The sequence below is a fragment of the Cephus cinctus genome, unplaced genomic scaffold (assembly GCF_000341935.2).
Source record: "Cephus cinctus unplaced genomic scaffold, Ccin1 Ccin1_scaffold0330, whole genome shotgun sequence".
Classification (NCBI taxonomy): domain Eukaryota; kingdom Metazoa; phylum Arthropoda; class Insecta; order Hymenoptera; family Cephidae; genus Cephus; species Cephus cinctus.
This window is the reverse complement of record NW_014333027.1, coordinates 2,953,184-2,971,141: the sequence shown is the minus strand read 5'-3', so window position 1 is coordinate 2,971,141 and position 17,958 is coordinate 2,953,184. Positions and strand designations below refer to the sequence as shown.

Sequence of the window (17,958 nt, the reverse complement as noted above, 5' to 3'; positions counted from 1 at the left end):
ATATGAGTAATCAAATTGATAATTTCCATACTTATAATTTTGTACTATGTTATTATATATATATATATATATAGATAGTATATATTTAAATACAATCCTAAAGAACTGTTACTGCAATACAGCAGTGTATGATTGGTTGCATACTTCAGGCTGTAAGATATCTTTATAGTTTTTTCATAAATTTTGATATGACAAAGAAATATAATTTTTTTTCTATTTTATTATATATATTTTAAGGACATTCCTTGCAGTGATTTATATTTTATTGTGAAAAAGATGTTGATTCAACCTTTTTTTTTTACTTTTGAAACGTAAGACTATTTTATTAATGGATAATTTTTTTTATATTAGAGCTATTATCGTTTTACTGTTATTTATTGGTTTTATTCGTGACTTCCATGAGATGAGAATTGACGGAACGAAATGCTAATATACGGACGTCCTTAGAGACTCGTTAATCGGTTCCGTTTCGTGGGTTGGTAATGACGGCGTTGATCTTTCGTAAAAATGCAGATGCCCTTGAAGAATATTTCGTGCGGAGGAACCCACGAGGACTCATCGGTTTGGCGTTTAGTCCGAAGTCTGCTGTCTGACAAGATGCAGTTGCTATATAGGGGAGCCCTAACCTCTAACTACACTTAGTAACCGAAGAGAATCCGAGTGTATAGTCATTGGTTAGGAAAGCAACGAACGACAATTTTCGTGTGGACAAGATTTATTGAAAACAGTCAGATAAAGTATTTAATAAATCAAAAGGAAAGTGTAAAAAGAAGAATTTACGACAAAGTGCAAGAAATTTATCAGAGTAAGAGGACAAGAATAAAATTGTACAAATAATACATAACGATTGGGTGAACGTTTGTGGGTTTATCGTTTTACTCCACTTATTTCGTAATTGCATAATAATCCGCGGTTTTGTAATCTAGGACACATAGTTTTGTCTCAATCAACTATTAAGAACGCGTAAAAAGTACTTTATTTTCTTGGTAATAAAACAAAAATTAAAATTCATATAAAATCGTACAACGCTCCAATTATTATTATGCATCGTAAACCTTGGATGTAGAAGGTACCTAGGGATATCCAAGGTAAACTAGAACACTCGCTCCAGTAAATCTTTCTTGTTTCTTTTCGCCCTGTCAAAGGAATCAATTTCGCAATTCCTTTTCATACGTATTACAAGTTTCTTTTTTTCCCTCGCAGTCCGAATAACGTACAGTGCCCAGTGCATTCTCTAGTTTTACAAGGCAATCAAAACTGACCAAACTCCCATAATAATAATAAGTTACGCAATAGTGCTGTTCATACTTCTTTCAATTTGAACCAGTTACCTTCACCAGATCCGTACCTTTCTCCAATGAACCAAAAATGTTTAACAAAAGAAAAAGGGCCAAATTTTTTTTATATTTCAAAATCATCGTAAGACGAATGAAAAAGAAAAGTAAACTAAGATGACTCCATTGAACGCTATTTTTAGATATGTTTTTCAAATTCTTCTTCCCGGAAGTTGTCTGGATCTTCGTTATTAGGCATAACAAGATCAAAGACCTGCTGAGCTCAGTCCCCAGTTATGTATAAGGCACAAGCACTTCTGAAGTGTGGCAATTTGGTAGCCAAGAGCAGAAGACCAAAGCAATAGCAAGACCAGCAACGACCCAAGAGAGACTAGAGTGTTACGGCCTCACGGTTTCATAACGGAACAAATCCATAAGAAAACTATTATGTAAAGACGAGGCGCTGGCCTCAACTCCATAGAATCTGAGGACGTTAGTACTAGTACCGGCTAAGAAATCCTTCGCGACGTTTTAATCTTCATCTCGGAGTCGGTCCGCTAGAGATGGCTACTCGAAGCACAAGGTGATCTTACATACCACCCATTTGCCACGCGTGAGTGCAGAGTCGAGAAAATTTTTCTTCCCTTCCCTTTTCTTTTTATTATTTATTATTTACCTTTCCCGACCTCCTTGGCGCATGCAAATATATTGCATTGCATTTGCTCTTACCTGCGATCCCAGTGCTCGTGTCACGAAATGGCACCGACTAGTTCGCCATTGATTTTCCGGCGTTCCTGAGTTTTCCACGTTCACGCCGTCACAGTGCAACTGTGAGTGTCTCTTGATTTCTTGATTTCATTTTCGTTTCATTCGTTTTCGATATTATTTTTATTACTTAAAAAAATTAGTATATTTAGACGCTCGTTGTTTTCGCTTCAGTTTAAATACACTTTGTATCCTGTACGTGGCACGTAGTATATCTACATGTACATGTTTGTGAATTAAAGAGAATTTGAATTATTTTTTCTGTTGAATGTATAAAATAACATCTTACATAGGTATCAGTAACGTAACATGAAATTAACGAACTTTTTATGACGATTATATAATGTCTCCGGTATCGGTTAAAAAGAAATATCATTTTAACAATATAATTGCATAATCATCTTGGGGTGTAATGTAATATTGAAGAATTGAAATTTGAAAAATAATATCTCAAAAAATAATTCAACCACTTGACTTGGCCTAGTAGATCGTTAAACATTGGTACACTAACTATGGTTACCTTGACACGTTGCCCATATTTACTGTGAGTCAAAATAAAGTGTAAAACAAGTTATCTTAGAATTCTCATACACCAGTTTGTCACGAACGACATATAAAAAATGAAAATGGATAAAAATTGTTTTTGAAAGTCATAATTATTGATACATCTAAAGCAGGAAAGGGGAAGAGAACCCAAGCAAGGTCAATATCTCCGAGGAACAGGTCCCTAAATCATGTACCAACTTTCTTTAACCGTGGCGACAGGTCAAATTGACCCAGTTCCCTCTCTCCCCATCTTTCTCTCTCTTCCTCCACCTTTTGGATGTTGAGTATCCTCAAATGATTATGCAATACCAATCACGAGATACAACATACCAGATGGTCAAGTGTTACAAGGATTTTGTCTTGTTACTAATATTGGGACTTATTTACGTATGGCCCTTTCTGTTATCAAGGGATTGCGTATTATCATTAGCATATTTCATTAAGTACACTGACAAACTTCTAAAATACATTAGCATACAAATTATATAAGACGGTCAAGTCTTACAAGGATTTATTTCGATTACTAATTTTTGGGCCTTACGTATAGCCCTTAATCGACAGATGGCACCACTGTCGTTAACATATATCCAAAGTTTATTAACTCAACGACACGTGTTATTCTGAATAAGTAAATAAAGGGTCAATCACGACAAACGTATCACCTGAAGTTGTCCATTTGACTTCTATGGTAGAACCAACTTCAGGTTGTACGTTTGTACTGAATAACCCTGTATGTATAAATGATGCAAGATCAATGTATGGGAAGTTTCTTATGGACTTAATCAATGTTTTGTTTTTGAAAAAATTAATTAATCACATTACTAAACGGTGGTCATTGAAGTTTCTATGGATGCGGCGGAAATTGAAAGGAAGAGTCGTACCCAAGGAGGTTTATCGACCTCTCTGACGTAGAAAACCAGTGAGGTACCCATGTGTCTTCAGACCGACATTGACTAATACTGTAAAACTAGCAAAAATGAATATACATGTACCATATATCGGTGCAAAGATCGTTGGACGTTTGTGCAACTTAGATGATGGACCAAGGCCACGTCTTTGAAGTGAAATGTCAAATATACATACACTAGAGCGGATCAATGTCCTCGGATTTTTATTAGCGTTCAACTATTCTTTTATTGATCATTATCATTTCTATAAAGTGCATTGAGCGAGATGTTACGTTTTTTTCGTGGTCGTCTTAAAAGATTCACAAATATTTTCAAATATATAAATTTGTACTACCATGAAACGATTTTACAAGGTTTTTATTGAACTCTGTGATGCATGAAATATACGGAACTTGGAATTTCTACATAATCGTTCAATTTTCGAATTTTTCTCAAAAATTCAATCACCGATGATTGTGACAACACAGATGACGATGCACAGCGTTTCCAGTTACTTCACGGCGAAAACCACAATTATTCTAATACGAGGTCGAATTTATTCTCCCATCTTTCGATAATACCTTCTTGTGAAAAACTTTGAAATTTCCACTTTTTCAAGCGCGATACTTTATATCTGAAATCCGCTTGGTCCTTTGCACATTTTATATCTCAGATCTCAAGATGATTAATATGAGAAGCTTGCAATTGAAACGAGGACGGGAGTTTTGTTTCGATATGCTTCTATACTAATAATTCATTTTTTAAATCGACAATTAATTATTAAAACGTCCATGAGCGAATCTGAGACTTTTTAATACGATGCTGCACGATGAAAATGTAGGTAAAAATAATTATTACTTTTCAAAGACTATCGTCTTACGCTCGAAATACCTTAAGTAACGTACTATCGAAAGATATGGGTAACTGCAATTTAAACAAAGAAATTCATAGGTTTTTCCTAACCGATTTCTTAACCGGATATTTCGCTATGTATATGTATACATATATGTATGACTTTAACGCACCTCGCAGGAATCCATTCTAATCTATTTTACGTAATTTAAAACTTTTCCGTATTCACCAATTCCGTAACGCAATTCTGTACTAATGACATCTGAAGTGACACACTTTCATCCCGAAGGATTTTATCTTCGAATTCTTCTCCATCCCTTCTACGCGAAAATCACTGACGCGTAAGATAGCCGCACCCGTGGTACAAACAAAAAGACGTTTATAATTGTCAGGTATTTTTCAAGATTTGTACAAGAAAGTATGCGAAATAAATGCAGGCAAAATTTTGCGAATTACGAACTGCGCGATAAGAATATATTTAAAAACGAATGATTCTGATCATTATTTATTGTTGATTCGTGTGAAAGTATAATGCTACTAAAAGAAAATCATTAGAGAAAATTTTTGAAAATTTATTAAGGCGGTTCTCATGAAATTCTTAAAAAATTTATCAATCGCATTAATCGGGTGGGACTGTGCCACCTAGTACGATAATTAGGTAATTGGCACCAAAAGCATGTCCGACGTTAGAATTACGTACTATCGTCTCACAATCGGTATGGACAAACACGTGGTCAGCCTGAACGAGAGTGAAAGTGAAATGATCGTTGGTGCCTCGGGTCCACGTGGTTGTGTAGTCCTCGCAAGTACTTGGTGTAGTTGTAATACAGCAAGGGACGAACAACTACCGTACCAGCAAGAATTCAATAACTCCAGTGTTAAGTTCCTGTGGATTTTGCTGGTTGAAAACAATGTAGTAATGTGACGTGCGGTGTGACATGCAATTCCAAATGATACGACGTAAAAAACTGTAATGCAAAAAATTTTTAACCTATATAATTGTTGTGCTGCTTTTTTCATTCTTTGTTTTTTTACTTTTCGTCGAAGCAACAGATTTTTTCAAGCGATCGAAATTTTCCTGTCGAAGGATACAGCTTTCGTGGAATTGCGTAGAAAGTGTTTCTGGATCCTGTTCCATTCTCAGGCTCAATGCATACCAGGAACTGTTATTATTATTATAGCGGTGCACATTATTGCAGTCCGATCTCGTTGAAGGTTTCGTAAAAGACGCCATGTCGATATTCGGTTCACGTATCGTCACGACATCACGTACGCCTGTGTCAAAATTTATCGGGCCCCCGAAACTTTGTAGAATGGACCCTGTGTGCGTTTAATCATGTATCGTAGTCCAGTAACGTTACGGCTTTCCTGAGGTTAATACTGATGGTGGAATTGCTTAGGGATAACCGTGAGTCATTGAGAATTTATCAATTTCATTTTTTTTGGGCCTCATGTATTAGGATATTCCATGTGCATTAATTGGCATATCAAAACGTATAGTATATTATGCATTGGAATTGCTATGATATTTATTTCTGATTTCGTACCTACAATGATTCATTCTGTGTTGCTTCATTGTGCTTTAATTGGAATTGCCTATTAGTTTCTCTTGTGGTTTTATGCAACTTTCATCAATTAAATTAGTGACTATTAAATGTGTTAGATTGGACAATTCCTGGTAACAAATAACGATTCTTTTCATTTATGTAACTTCCGTTGTAATGGAATTTCATTCAATGCTAAATTGATAATGATTTTTATTTCAGATGCCTTCCATCGCTAACAGAGTCAACATCCTGATTTGCTTATTGATCTGTGTCATCGAATGTTCTCAAGTTACTTCTCAACAAGCTTATTGGATTCCATACACCGCTATAAATAATTATGACAATTACCAATTACCGGTAAGAGAATTTGCTCAAGGAATTGTCCAGCAGTCCCCAGAGACGCATTACGAAAATTTAGAATATTATGAAGGAGAGGACAGAAAGATATACAAAAATCAGCAAGCAATTCCATCAGTGGAATTGCAAAATAACTATCGATTTTATCAAGTGCCACAAAGAAGTCCACAGGATCTTTATTACCGAAATTTTGTTGGAACAACAGCAATTCCACGAGAGTATAAAGAGACCGTACCCAGCAAACAGTATCGGGATAATTATTATCAGGACTACCTTCCCCTCGAATCACAAGAAACAAAGAAGGAGCCCGTGGATTCATCAAGGAATTTCAAAACGACTGACAAAGACGAGCAATTCCATAAAAAAATTAATATACTTGAAAAAATGCTAATGGATGTGCATTATCGTCCAAGTTCTGAAGCAACGGAAATCATGAATTCCCTGGAAGATCAAATGTTATCAGAGTCTAAAATTCCAGAAGATGCCAAGAGAGTCGCCAGGCAAATCCAGAAACAACGACCAGGATTCTTATGGACTCTGGCACGAGTAGCCTTTGAGGTTAGTGAAAGTTGACAAGGTTCAATTATACTATGATAGGAAAGATTGCATTTTATCATTTGCCGTATCGAATTAATATTGATCAGTTACGGTCCAAATACTTTTTTTTTTCTTAGTTCCGGCATGTTGTTCCTATATACATATAATAACACAAACATCTAGGTTCTCCTAGAATGTATCGACCGTCTCCACAGCCGTGTATCACGGGTTGTCATATATTCAGGCGTCTTCCAAATTACGTGTTAATAATTATTCTATTATTAACACCCAAATACCATTACTAAAGCTAATTGAATTTTAAATTGCAGAGTTTCAACGATACTCGATCAGCTTTCAAGCAAATTGGTGAACTTGTAAACGATAATTTTGCACCAGAAACCACTACTAGCAGGACGTCTGTCACTAGCAATACTATAGTGAGTTCCACGACAGTAGCAAGTACAACAGTTGATGATAGCAATTCCAACGTTACTACAACAACAAGTACCACTACGGAAACGCCCAAGTTAACTAGGACGGAATTTCAAGGAATTGTCAGAAGAAATCTTCGTGGACTCATTAGATTGTTCAATATTGAATGGAGAGATGCGATCAACGTAAGTTTAATTGTGGAATGATATTTTTCTTCTAAAGCTGCCCCAAAATTTAAAACATTCTTTTTACAATATTAACCTTTTTTTGTTGTTTTAGGATTCCAAGATCAGTGTACGCGAATTTCAGCGTGATCTTGGTAATCAGATTCGACCTTACATTCAAGACTAAATGAAGCGTACCTGAGAGAATATAATGTTTTTGCTGTAAAACACATAAGTGGATTCGACAGTGAGAGAATATCTGCATGGCATGAACAAGAGTGCTGATTCATATGTACCTAATGAACTTTACGAAGTAATGCGGGAGTACGAATGGCCAAAGACTGAATTCGTCAAAACTAACACGATCATATATATTTATTCACGTAATTTATTAATTTATCAAAATCGCTTGTGAAGTCAAAGCGTCGCCATTGAATTTGCAAAGAAAGTCTATCCATGGCCCACCGTAGTTGTCACGGGGAAGGAAAAGAGAAAGAGGGAAGATAAATTAAAAAAAAGGTCCGCAAAAATGAGTATTTTTCGAAATCGAACATGAATACAAAATTCGCAGCCCGTTTAAGCTTCGTTGTCCTTAAAATATATTCAATGGTGTATATTCCATTGTAAATTTTTTTTAATTTTCAACTTCAAAATAAATTTTTTTGCAAATGCTAAATCTGTATATTGTATATATTGCATTTCGAGGGATACAGTAATCATATACGTGAACCTATCGGACCCAGTATTATGTAATAACGCAAAGTCGGCCTACGCGTGTCTGCTGTGCTGAAAGAAAAAGTATAAAGAAAAAAGATAAAGAGTTACATAGTAGAGAAAGAGGAAGAGAAGGAAAATATATGCCGGCTTCTCGAATAAAAACGAGATTCTCCCGATTGCGACAGTAGAAAGCAAACTCGTGGAATATACGAGCGTTGATTGGTTAGAGGGATGGCGTGGGATTGGGCGACGCTTCCCTTAAAGACAGGCTCACTTGTGCGCGCGACAACCACTTAATCGTCATTTGTGAACACACGAGGACATTGCGATTAAATTAGTTTACTTAAAATTTGCGAAAGAAAAGTTGAAGTAAAAAAAAAGAAGAAAAGCACAAAACGAATTATGGTTGGTCACCATATTGTTTCTGTTCTCTTCGCCATTCTAAGTGTTTCGTTTAGCGAAGTATACGGAGTAAGTGACATAATTAACATATAAAATATTTGACCTCGCAAAAGCTCAAAAATAAATGGTCAAAATTATCGAATTTTTTTAAATCAAAAAATAAACTGACAACTTGTTAAATTATTATTTTTGAAATCCCATCATTATCTGCGTTTTAATACCAAAAAACAAAGTGTATTTATTAGCGTAAAAAATCAAGATGCTCATCACGGACTATATCCCAGTAATACTAGACTCCTAAGAATTATTCAAAAAATTTGTCAAATAAACACTGCATAAGCTCACTATGTTTTTTTATTATATAAAATAGCACAAATCCCAAATTTTGTTCGATATTCTTGATCAGAGTATTTTTTTATTAAAGCAAATCCTGCTTGACTTTCATTCACGAAAGTTGTGCAATCCTCAAGGTCTCGTGCTAGATTCGCGCGCGAAAATACGAAATGTATACGGGCTGTGATCATCCACCGTTACATAATACCACAAAATACCATCGTGGTTTGATGAAGCATCGTCCTAACAATTTTTTCGACAATCTACCTAGCTAAGGATCATTGACCTATTGTTCCAGGAAAGGTTGCGTTACGTAACTTACAACATGTTATCCATCTGGATTAATTTATGAACGACTCAAATTCAAACTATAAGATAATCCATTCGATCCGAATCGTCCAAAATCTTTATGCCAACGATTAGCGTTATGGATATATTCGCATAAATTTCGTAAAATAGAAAAAAATCTCACACAAGAGTTCACCATCCATGTTTGCACATATTCGCGTGCATATGGCCGGGTGAAAGTGAAAATAATACTTGGACAAATTTACTATGTAATATATCGCTTTACCGAGAATTGGCGCATAAACTGAATAATTTATGCAAAATAATTTTGCTCTTGCGTCATGTCTTTATCACGGTAATAAGCTTGAAAAGTTACTATATAATTTGCCATATAAAGAATCTTTATAATCCTTACAGAATACCTTGATTAGAGTGAAGCGTCAGGGGCAGGGACCAAGTGGCGAAATCGTAGACAACATTTTCAACGTGAGTAACATACAATGTTATCTGTATTTAAATTCATTGGAATGTTATAAATAAATTACAATTACGAACAATAATTTTTCAGATACCAATAACAGCCATTCGACAAACCGCTACAGCCGCGCAGACGTTTTTGCCGGAAAATACCGAAACTATTGATAGCGTCTTTAAGGTAATATGACAGTTAATCTATTACTTTCTCATCGCATACAAAGTACGTAAGAAAGTATTGCAGTCCGAAAAAAATCGACCCCCAGATTTTAATGGAAATACATGTTTTGAGGGTCCTAGATTTAAAAAAAAAGCATTCACTCATTTCTGTCTGTCTGTCTGTGGTAAATTCTGTCCGAAAACACGTTAACTTTCCAAAGAGGCTGCGGATCGCAATTAAATTTGTTGTGTGTTTTCCGTGTATAAAATGTAGTTTTGGTATTGTAATTGACACCAAAACACCAATCCGTTCTGGCACTTTACCTGAAATGTGAAAAATAAAAAAAAAGTTTGTATCGATAGTCTGATTAAAAAATTACTATGCTCTAGTTTGCAGTATACAGACCTTTTTCTTTACCAGTTTTATGAGAGCCAATAGAAAAGTCTCCTCGGTATACGTCAATATCTGGACGTAGATACAATAGATACAAGTCGACAAAAAACTGACTAAACTAAAAGAATTCTCTATTTCAACTCTACATCACTCGATTCTTAACATCAAGTACCTTCACAACCGTAACGTGATGCCAGTAACAATCGTGATGAGGAAATCACGTGTTGCGATCACGCCAGTAGCACCATTTTTTTTAGAAATTATATTTCTCTAAACACTATTAATTACGTATAGGCATTCATTGATCTTGCTCGATAGATTCCTATTATGACTTTGGAGGCTGTCGGTAATCTGGTGAAGAGTACAGCGCCACAGCGGGAAGAAATACAACGACGCCGTGCAGAGAGACGCGACCAGGTACAGGCGCAACGCGAACAGCAACGAATACAACGAGAACAGCAGCGCCTCCAGCGTGAAAAGTTACAACAGGACAAATTTGAGCGTCGTAAGCAACGCGTACCTCGCCATTACCATCATGATCCGTTGGGTTTGAATTCACTGGCGAATCTACTGGTCGGCCATCATGGAATCCTCAGCGGTCATTCCGGTCTTGATAGTCTCTTTACGTTTGGCCATCAGAGCCACAATAACAACCACGGTAACCATGGAAACCATCAAGAGATTATAGGAAGCCATGGAGGTCATGGAGGCCACGGTGGTCATGGAGGTCATGGAGGTCATGGAAGTCATGGTAGCCATGGTGCATAATTTTAATTAATACCATTAATTCCATTTATTCAAGTAATCTAAAAGAAATTAATTTTTAACATATCATTTAGGAAGCCACGGTAGCGGAAGTGGGGAGAACACTTATGAAGTATACGAGGAAGTGATAGAAGACACGAAACCCACGCTTTGGCAAGGATTGGGAAGTTTCTTCGGGTCTCAGGCCTCGGCGTCGTCCGGCAAAATACAGAACAAAGTGGCGCCAAAAGTTGAGCGAAATAAATATAGTAGATATCAAGACGACGAGCCTCCACTGGAAAATAAAATAGCACCGAAATACAACAGTGGATTTTTCCCGGCATCGTCAGACGACGAATATGTCGCTAATGAACGGAACGGCAGAAGTAGGCTAGTGTTCGAACACAGGAGCATCTGACATGACTCTGATAAAGAAAACAAATATCTATAACAGTCATGGGCCAATATCATGAAAACGAAGACACGATTTTTCCAGAAAATGTACAGTGGTAATTGAATAGCGCCATAAAATTTTCCAAGCTTGCAGTCACTGTGAATAATCTAATTAATATGTATATACTAATTAAATCATTAATCATCGTCTTAAGCATACCTGTATATATACATATATTGTAAACGTAATTTTGCTAGTAATTTATTTTTAATAAAAATTCCTAATTATGCACTTACGCATTTGGCTCGCCGGTAGGAATCCTCTCAAAAATATTTCTTCGTCACAGCACTTGGAGAAAAAATATACAAAAATTGCATAAGTTCAAAGTTCTTGAAATCCCGTGAATCTCATAAATTATAATTTTAAATGACTATACTTTCGACTATTCAAATATAATTAATATAAATGTCCCTAATTGTACACACTTAAGCTCTTAGGATTCCGCTATTATAAAATGTCCAACCAAGAAAAACACTATAAAATTGACAAGTCACGATTAAATTTGTCAAAAATAACGCAAAACGAAATACGAATTTATGTCATTAATTTTAATTCTCTTTATGAATTGTCCCGACGCACTCAATTAGTCCCCCAAATGTCTGCAATAGTAATAATAGACGATAATAATATGCACTCACAGTTAAAAACCTTGACTTGTAGTGCGTACTTTAATAGTTTTGCCTGGTAATCCCATGTGTGTGCGTAATAGAAATACGACACCCTGATTGGTTAAATTCCTAAGAATACCCCTACTACGTTTAAGAAATATACCTTGAGGAAACATTTTAGAATTCATCTTGTTTGCCAGTTTCAATTGCCGTGAAGAACAGTGACGATGAAGATGGAATCAAGGAAGGTAGAGATTGTGCTGCTGCTCTTTGGATTGGCGGCCATTGCCACAGTAGAGGCACAGGTAATATCAATTCGATATTCATATGCTGTATCAAACAACGGCTGATACGTGCAATGAAATTGAAAATAAACTTGAATTATCCACGTTACGATATACAGTATTATTTTAATCTAAATAACAAAGCCGCTCGACTAAACTGGTTTTTGACGAACTCGAGCATCTTACTTGCTTTTATATCCTGTTTACCTTGAAACGCGTATTAACGTCAGTGTACTCAGGCATTAATACATGTACGTGCCATAGGAGCATGTGTGATAGGTTTAATTCGTGGGTATATTAAAACCTCATTATATGGTTCATATAAAGGATGTGTTTAGAATGTTGGACTTTTTATTTTTAGAATATCCGCATGTCTGTTCGTGTATTGAGTAAAGTCATTAGGTGATGTTTGCAAGATATTACAAAAACGTAAGAAAAACGGGTAACGTCAGTAATGATTAAACTTAGCCTAGAGGTTACCTCTGTTTTGCAGCTACTTTCATATTGTCATTAATATATCTGATAGACGTGTACCTACTTAGTGGTTTTGTGTGTGTCCTAAAAAATTCCGTTGACGTTTGATCTGATCAAAGTGCAGGTGCAGTAAATATTTGTCTGTTAATTCTCAGATTCCGTTTCTACAATTTACTGATGGTGGGGTCAAGGTCAATTTTGCTGGGTACCACGCTCAGGCTGGTTTAGGTGGTTTATTGGGAGGTGCAAAGGCGGGTGGAGGTTTGCACGCAAGTGCAGGTACGCCAACGGGTGCACATGCATCTGCAGGTTTAGACGGACTTCTGACTGGCAATACAGCGAATGCTGGTGGGTACATTTAAAGATGAAGTATTATTATGCATTTTGTGTCATTAAAAAAAATTGTCTTTATCGCAGGTGGCGGGCTTCACGCTAGAGCAGGACTAGGTAACGGTGGTCCTGAAGCTGCAGCTGGTCTTGGAGGTGCATTAGATGGAGGCGCAGGTTCGTCGGCAGCAGGCGGATTATACGCTGGCGCAACTGCTGGTGGTGGAGCAAGTGCAGATGCAGTAGCAACAGGCGCCGTTGGTAACAATATTCAAGTGATAAGCAAACCTGCGAAGAAGAATGTTGGAGTCTATAAACAGAAGGCAGCAGGAGAGTCGTCTGCATCTGCAGGACTTTTTGGCAATATCAATGCAGGTGCAAGTGCAAGTGCAGATTCCGCAGCCGCAGTTAACACTCGCATAAACACTGTTAAGGATGATGTTCAGGTGCGAAATCTAGAGGCACCCCCTGTTGCGGCTGGACCAGCTTTCGCAGATGCCGGTCTCTTCGGAGGACTCTATGCAGGTGCAGGAACTGGCAGTGGCAGTGCTGTTGTCAAAACAGTGGAAAAAACGCATGTTCCAATTCAAAGACCTGTTGTGGAAACTGCACCTGCTAATGCAGGTGCAAGTGCACAGGGCGCACTATATGCCGGAGCTAGTTTGGGTAGGAATCTTACAATTTTAGTTTCTGTGCAACGTATACCGAAATATATTTTTGCCGCACCTGCAACCCCAGATTTTGAATTTTTTTCAGGTGGGGAATCCTACGTGGAGAAACCAGTATATCCTGCACGATGGCATCATATTAAAAGGATTCATGTAGCTCCGAAGGAAACTGTAAATTATGGTTCCTCCTCTGCTCTGAACGCAAATGCAGAAGCTCAGGGTTCGGCTTCCGCGTCGGCTGGTCTCTCCGGTGGATTATATTCGAGAGCAGGCATAGAAGGTGGATCTGAAAATGGTGCAACAGTAACAAAATATAAAAGTGCCACTTTTTTCGATGACGTCTTTAATGTGAGTAATGAAAACATTATCAGACTTACTTTTAGCTAATAGAATAAAGATAGATAAAAATGTAAAATGCCATCTGGAATGACCAATCCATTTAACGTATTAGGACTTCCTTATGGCATTCACGATCCGCAAACAAATCCGTTTTTGCTCATGATCGTGAGCAGATTTAATTATTCACTATTCAACAAAGTAAACAAATTTAAACTCAAGTTAAATCTCTTTTTCATCTTTGCAGATACCAATCTCCACGCTTACAGCTGTAAACCAGCTACTGAAAAACAAGGGTTAAGGAAAATTTATCTTATCTTTTATACTTCGTGGAAATATATTTTACTTCGACTTTTTATTCATTAATGTACTTGTTTACTGCTACATTGTCTTTATCAAATATTTCATACTTTACTTATTTCTTACGTTCTATAAGTTTTCAATGTTAAAATACTGAACAAAAAATATGTTCGTTTTTTAACTGAATCAAAATATACAATGTATACCCGGTAATCGGCATCTATAATAATACTGAAATAAACACTAATCTTTAACCACCTTGTTTATTGTTCTTTGTTTGAACCATTGTCATTTTAAACAGTCGTTCATAACGCGAGTCACGTTCACATTTATACACGCACCAAATGATTCACGATGCATAATAAAATCGTTCAAAAAAAATTCTTCAGAAATATGCGACCTTCAATTTCGAAGGTTTACCTTTGCAAAAATTGCTGTGATATCCATTCGATGGTTATTAAAAAAAAAATTTTCAAAGTCATTAATGAAAAATTAATCGCTGATACCAAATCTCGTTCAGTGGGATTCACAGTACAAAGCATTAGATAATGTACAAAGTGATCTATGTTTTTTATACTCTAAACCGGAAGTAATAATCGCTCGACTGGTCAGAAGGCACGAGGTCCGTCCGTTCTCCTGATGGTTTCCAATGTGGATGGATCATTCGATCGAAGACCGTGACTCGGACAAGTTGTCAAGAAGGTACCGATCCAATTTCATAGACGATTTTCAATAGTGAAAAACAGATCGATAGAACCGGTAAGTTCATCAATTTTATTATACTTATATAAATCAAATAATTCTTCTGTCGCGAAAATTCTGTCAATTTAAAAAAAAAATTATAGTAAATGTCATGAAAATCAATATAATAATATTATACAGAGTGATTCACAAGAAACGCACCACGAAGATGGTTCTACGTAGAAATCAAACGTTCAGGCTAATTTCAATTCACGCGTTTGTTGTGAATAACCCTATATATTCTTATACGTGACGTGTATAAATTTCAATGGAAAGGAACATTGACCCAACATAATATTACAAACTAGACACACACATTGCCAGTAGTTCGTAGATAATTAAGTTACCTAACTGTTCGAGTAATTAGCGCGTACACACGAAAATATGTGCACGGTCAAGCATGCCTCACGATAAGTATAAATTTTCCCAATTCCTTTAAATATAAATAGAATACAGCACATGATTTCAGGTTAACTAGCAGCCTACAAAAGTGCCTTCTAAAGACGTAATTCTCAAAATTCAGATCAGTATCAGACACTTTGATTTTGAGTCTAACCCGTTTATCATAATGACTGTACTTAATGGGGTAGCAACATGCTTTTGCGGTAATGCTAATTCGCCAAGTAAACTTAACGGGAGTGGTGAGGGCTTCTTAACCGTAAGCTGACTAGCGTGCTGGTTCATTCGTAGGTAGCAAGTTGCTCGAGCAGTTTCGTGTTGCCAATAAAGAACTGTTGCGCCGGTGTTGCTTAAATCGAAAATATATTTACAGAAAGTAACCAGAGCATTTTAAAAGAATTCAAAAATGCGCGGGGAAATATTTTTCTTGATCGTTTTCATCGCTAGCGCTATAGCTATGCCCACGGATAGCAGGGTGAGTTGAATTTTATTATGTTTTTTTTTTTTATTAATATTTACTAATAATCAAACAACTTTGTGATCTTGCCGTCGCCTTAGCAGTCAATCTCTATTAAGCATGCGTGGCAAATGACTTTCATTCGTGGAATTATCAGTGGTCCAATGACGCTGACTAGCAGGTTTAAGAGACGCAGCAATGACGCAGCTGCATACTTTCACGGAGAAAGTCAAGAACCCGTTGCTGCGGTCAACTGCCTTTCAGGGAGTCTAGAGCCTTCTGCGTTACCTAGTACTTATTAGAATTACATTGCTTTTTTGTTGTGCCGATGACAAAGAAAGATCAAGGGGAATAAGGAAAACTCATAAGAAACCACGTGACAAGAACAAGATTCAAAAAGGCATGGCACGGAGTGACCGAGAAATCAGAAATTTAATGTGCTCAAATAATTCTTTGTTTTCTACAGGAGGAAGAATCTCGTCTCAGTAACGAGATCCTTCCTGGAGTAATCGAGGTGCAAGACGAAACTTCACAGGAAGTTATTACAACGACCAAAGAGGAAGCGATAACAACGAGACAACCAGCTTTGGATGACCCACCAACTGTGAAGCCTGGAATTCGCAAGACACCCAAACAAAATGGTTCTACGGTTTCTCAGACCTTTTCTCGTGTGATTGATGACATCTTCAATGTAAGTTTTCTTCCGTTTTTTTTTTGTCCTAGAACTAGTACACTGTACGTAATCCATAACGCAAATGGTAAACTGGGGTCATTTGTATCTTAACCATTTTTTTTAAATATTTACAACGCATTTCAAATTTTTCCAAAACTTACGATGTTTCAATTCTCTTCTACAAATTGCAAATGTTTCGCAGAAAAATTATTACTTTGTCAATTAATACATTTCGAACGAATGCGTCACCTATGATAGTATTGGCAGATTCGGAATACAAAGCACTTCCATGTGTAGCTGATTCTTGCCCTTAGTCTGTAATATCTTGAGAATAAATAGGATATTATTATTATTATTATTATTATATCTTGACAATTAAGAACAGTACAATAGGATCACTAATGGCAACGCTAAGAAATGTTGCAGTTGCCACGTTGACAGAACCTTGGATACTGAGTGGTCGTAGATACATGATCCGTTAGGACCACAACATTTTTGCAAGGGGTCATTCTAACATACATTGTAACGGTCCACTATTGTAAGAATTATAAAGGGAAAAAAATGACCCTAGTAAATAGTTCCAAATTTAATATACGTAAAACAATATTTAAAATTGGCTGCAAGCGTAAAAATGGAATGCATATAATTTTGAAAATTTTTCAGATTCCGATTTCCGTCTTGCGCGCAGTAAATACTCTGTTAAACAATGCATTTGGTAACAAATCGACACCGGCATCTTCGGCGGGAGTGACGTCAATACCAGAGGTTTGAAAGAAGAGGGAAGAAATAACGTTAAAAATAATTTTGAAAAATTAAGATATCGAAACCTCTTCTCATCCCAACCAACGACGTCATAAGTACGATTTAAAAATGTAATTTATAAGAAAAAAAAGAAAATTGCGTGTATTGGCTGTTTGGTCGTAAAAGAAAAGTAAGCGTCCGTTTGGTTAGAATGATAACAGGCAACGTAACCGGATATAGATTTAATAAAGAGAAATATTCTCGTATCCACAGTGAATAGACATAGATAAGTGGGTAAAATCACGTATACCTTTATACAGTAGATACATACGTGGTTAGATTAGGCAATACGTGAGTACTTGCGTCACGTCACCAATTGTACAAAATTGTGTGGAAACATGCAATTTTCTATATGTACTTACGATTGTCCTTCTGCTCGTCCTTCCTTTGTTGTTTATCTTTGTCTCGCACCGTCCAGCTTTATATTATATATATTTTCTACCAATGACATACATATTTCGCATAAAGGTTGATTTCGCATGATGCATGTTCCATTGATATAACGATCACTATTTATTGTATTGTTTGTATCGTCAATAAAGATGCTACACGACTGAATAATAT

General features: G+C 36.4%; 4 protein-coding genes across 10 annotated transcripts; all 4 read left to right on the top strand.

Annotated features, from left to right (window-relative positions):
* The first annotated feature begins 566 nt into the window (after positions 1-566).
* LOC107266835 lies at positions 567-8,458 on the top strand. Of its 6 annotated transcripts, none has more exons than XM_015737742.2 (4): positions 567-805; positions 6,091-6,786; positions 7,095-7,382; positions 7,477-8,458. In XM_015737742.2, exons 2-4 carry the CDS (start codon positions 6,091-6,093, stop codon positions 7,546-7,548), a joined length of 1,056 nt encoding a protein of 351 aa, XP_015593228.1. In that variant the 5' UTR covers positions 567-805; the 3' UTR covers positions 7,549-8,458. The 6 variants fall into 6 exon arrangements, with proteins under 6 accessions (XP_015593228.1, XP_015593231.1, XP_024939881.1 ...); XM_015737745.1 differs by lacking the exon at positions 567-805 and adding an exon at positions 816-1,088; XM_025084113.1 differs by lacking the exon at positions 567-805 and adding an exon at positions 1,103-1,857.
* On the top strand, positions 8,418-11,525 carry LOC107266837. The gene is made up of 5 exons (XM_015737747.2): positions 8,418-8,549; positions 9,519-9,587; positions 9,670-9,756; positions 10,447-10,888; positions 10,968-11,525. Exons 1-5 carry the CDS (start codon positions 8,481-8,483, stop codon positions 11,288-11,290), a joined length of 990 nt encoding a protein of 329 aa, XP_015593233.1. The 5' UTR covers positions 8,418-8,480; the 3' UTR covers positions 11,291-11,525.
* A 564-nt stretch (positions 11,526-12,089) lies between these two features.
* On the top strand, positions 12,090-14,580 carry LOC107266834 (glycine-rich cell wall structural protein 1.0). Its single transcript, XM_015737741.2, has 5 exons — positions 12,090-12,239; positions 12,848-13,040; positions 13,110-13,685; positions 13,776-14,035; positions 14,271-14,580. Exons 1-5 carry the CDS (start codon positions 12,162-12,164, stop codon positions 14,322-14,324), a joined length of 1,161 nt encoding a protein of 386 aa, XP_015593227.1. The 5' UTR covers positions 12,090-12,161; the 3' UTR covers positions 14,325-14,580.
* Positions 14,581-14,926: 346 nt separating this feature from the next.
* On the top strand, positions 14,927-17,952 carry LOC107266842. 2 transcript variants are annotated; one of them, XM_015737757.2, is made up of 4 exons: positions 14,927-15,082; positions 15,837-15,938; positions 16,387-16,611; positions 17,257-17,952. In XM_015737757.2, the coding sequence occupies exons 2-4, from the start codon at positions 15,870-15,872 to the stop codon at positions 17,362-17,364; spliced, it is 402 nt and encodes a 133-aa protein (XP_015593243.1). In that variant the 5' UTR covers positions 14,927-15,082; positions 15,837-15,869; the 3' UTR covers positions 17,365-17,952. The 2 variants fall into 2 exon arrangements, with proteins under 2 accessions (XP_015593243.1, XP_015593242.1); XM_015737756.2 differs by lacking the exon at positions 14,927-15,082 and having other exon boundaries at positions 15,731-15,938.
* Positions 17,953-17,958: the final 6 nt, after the last annotated feature.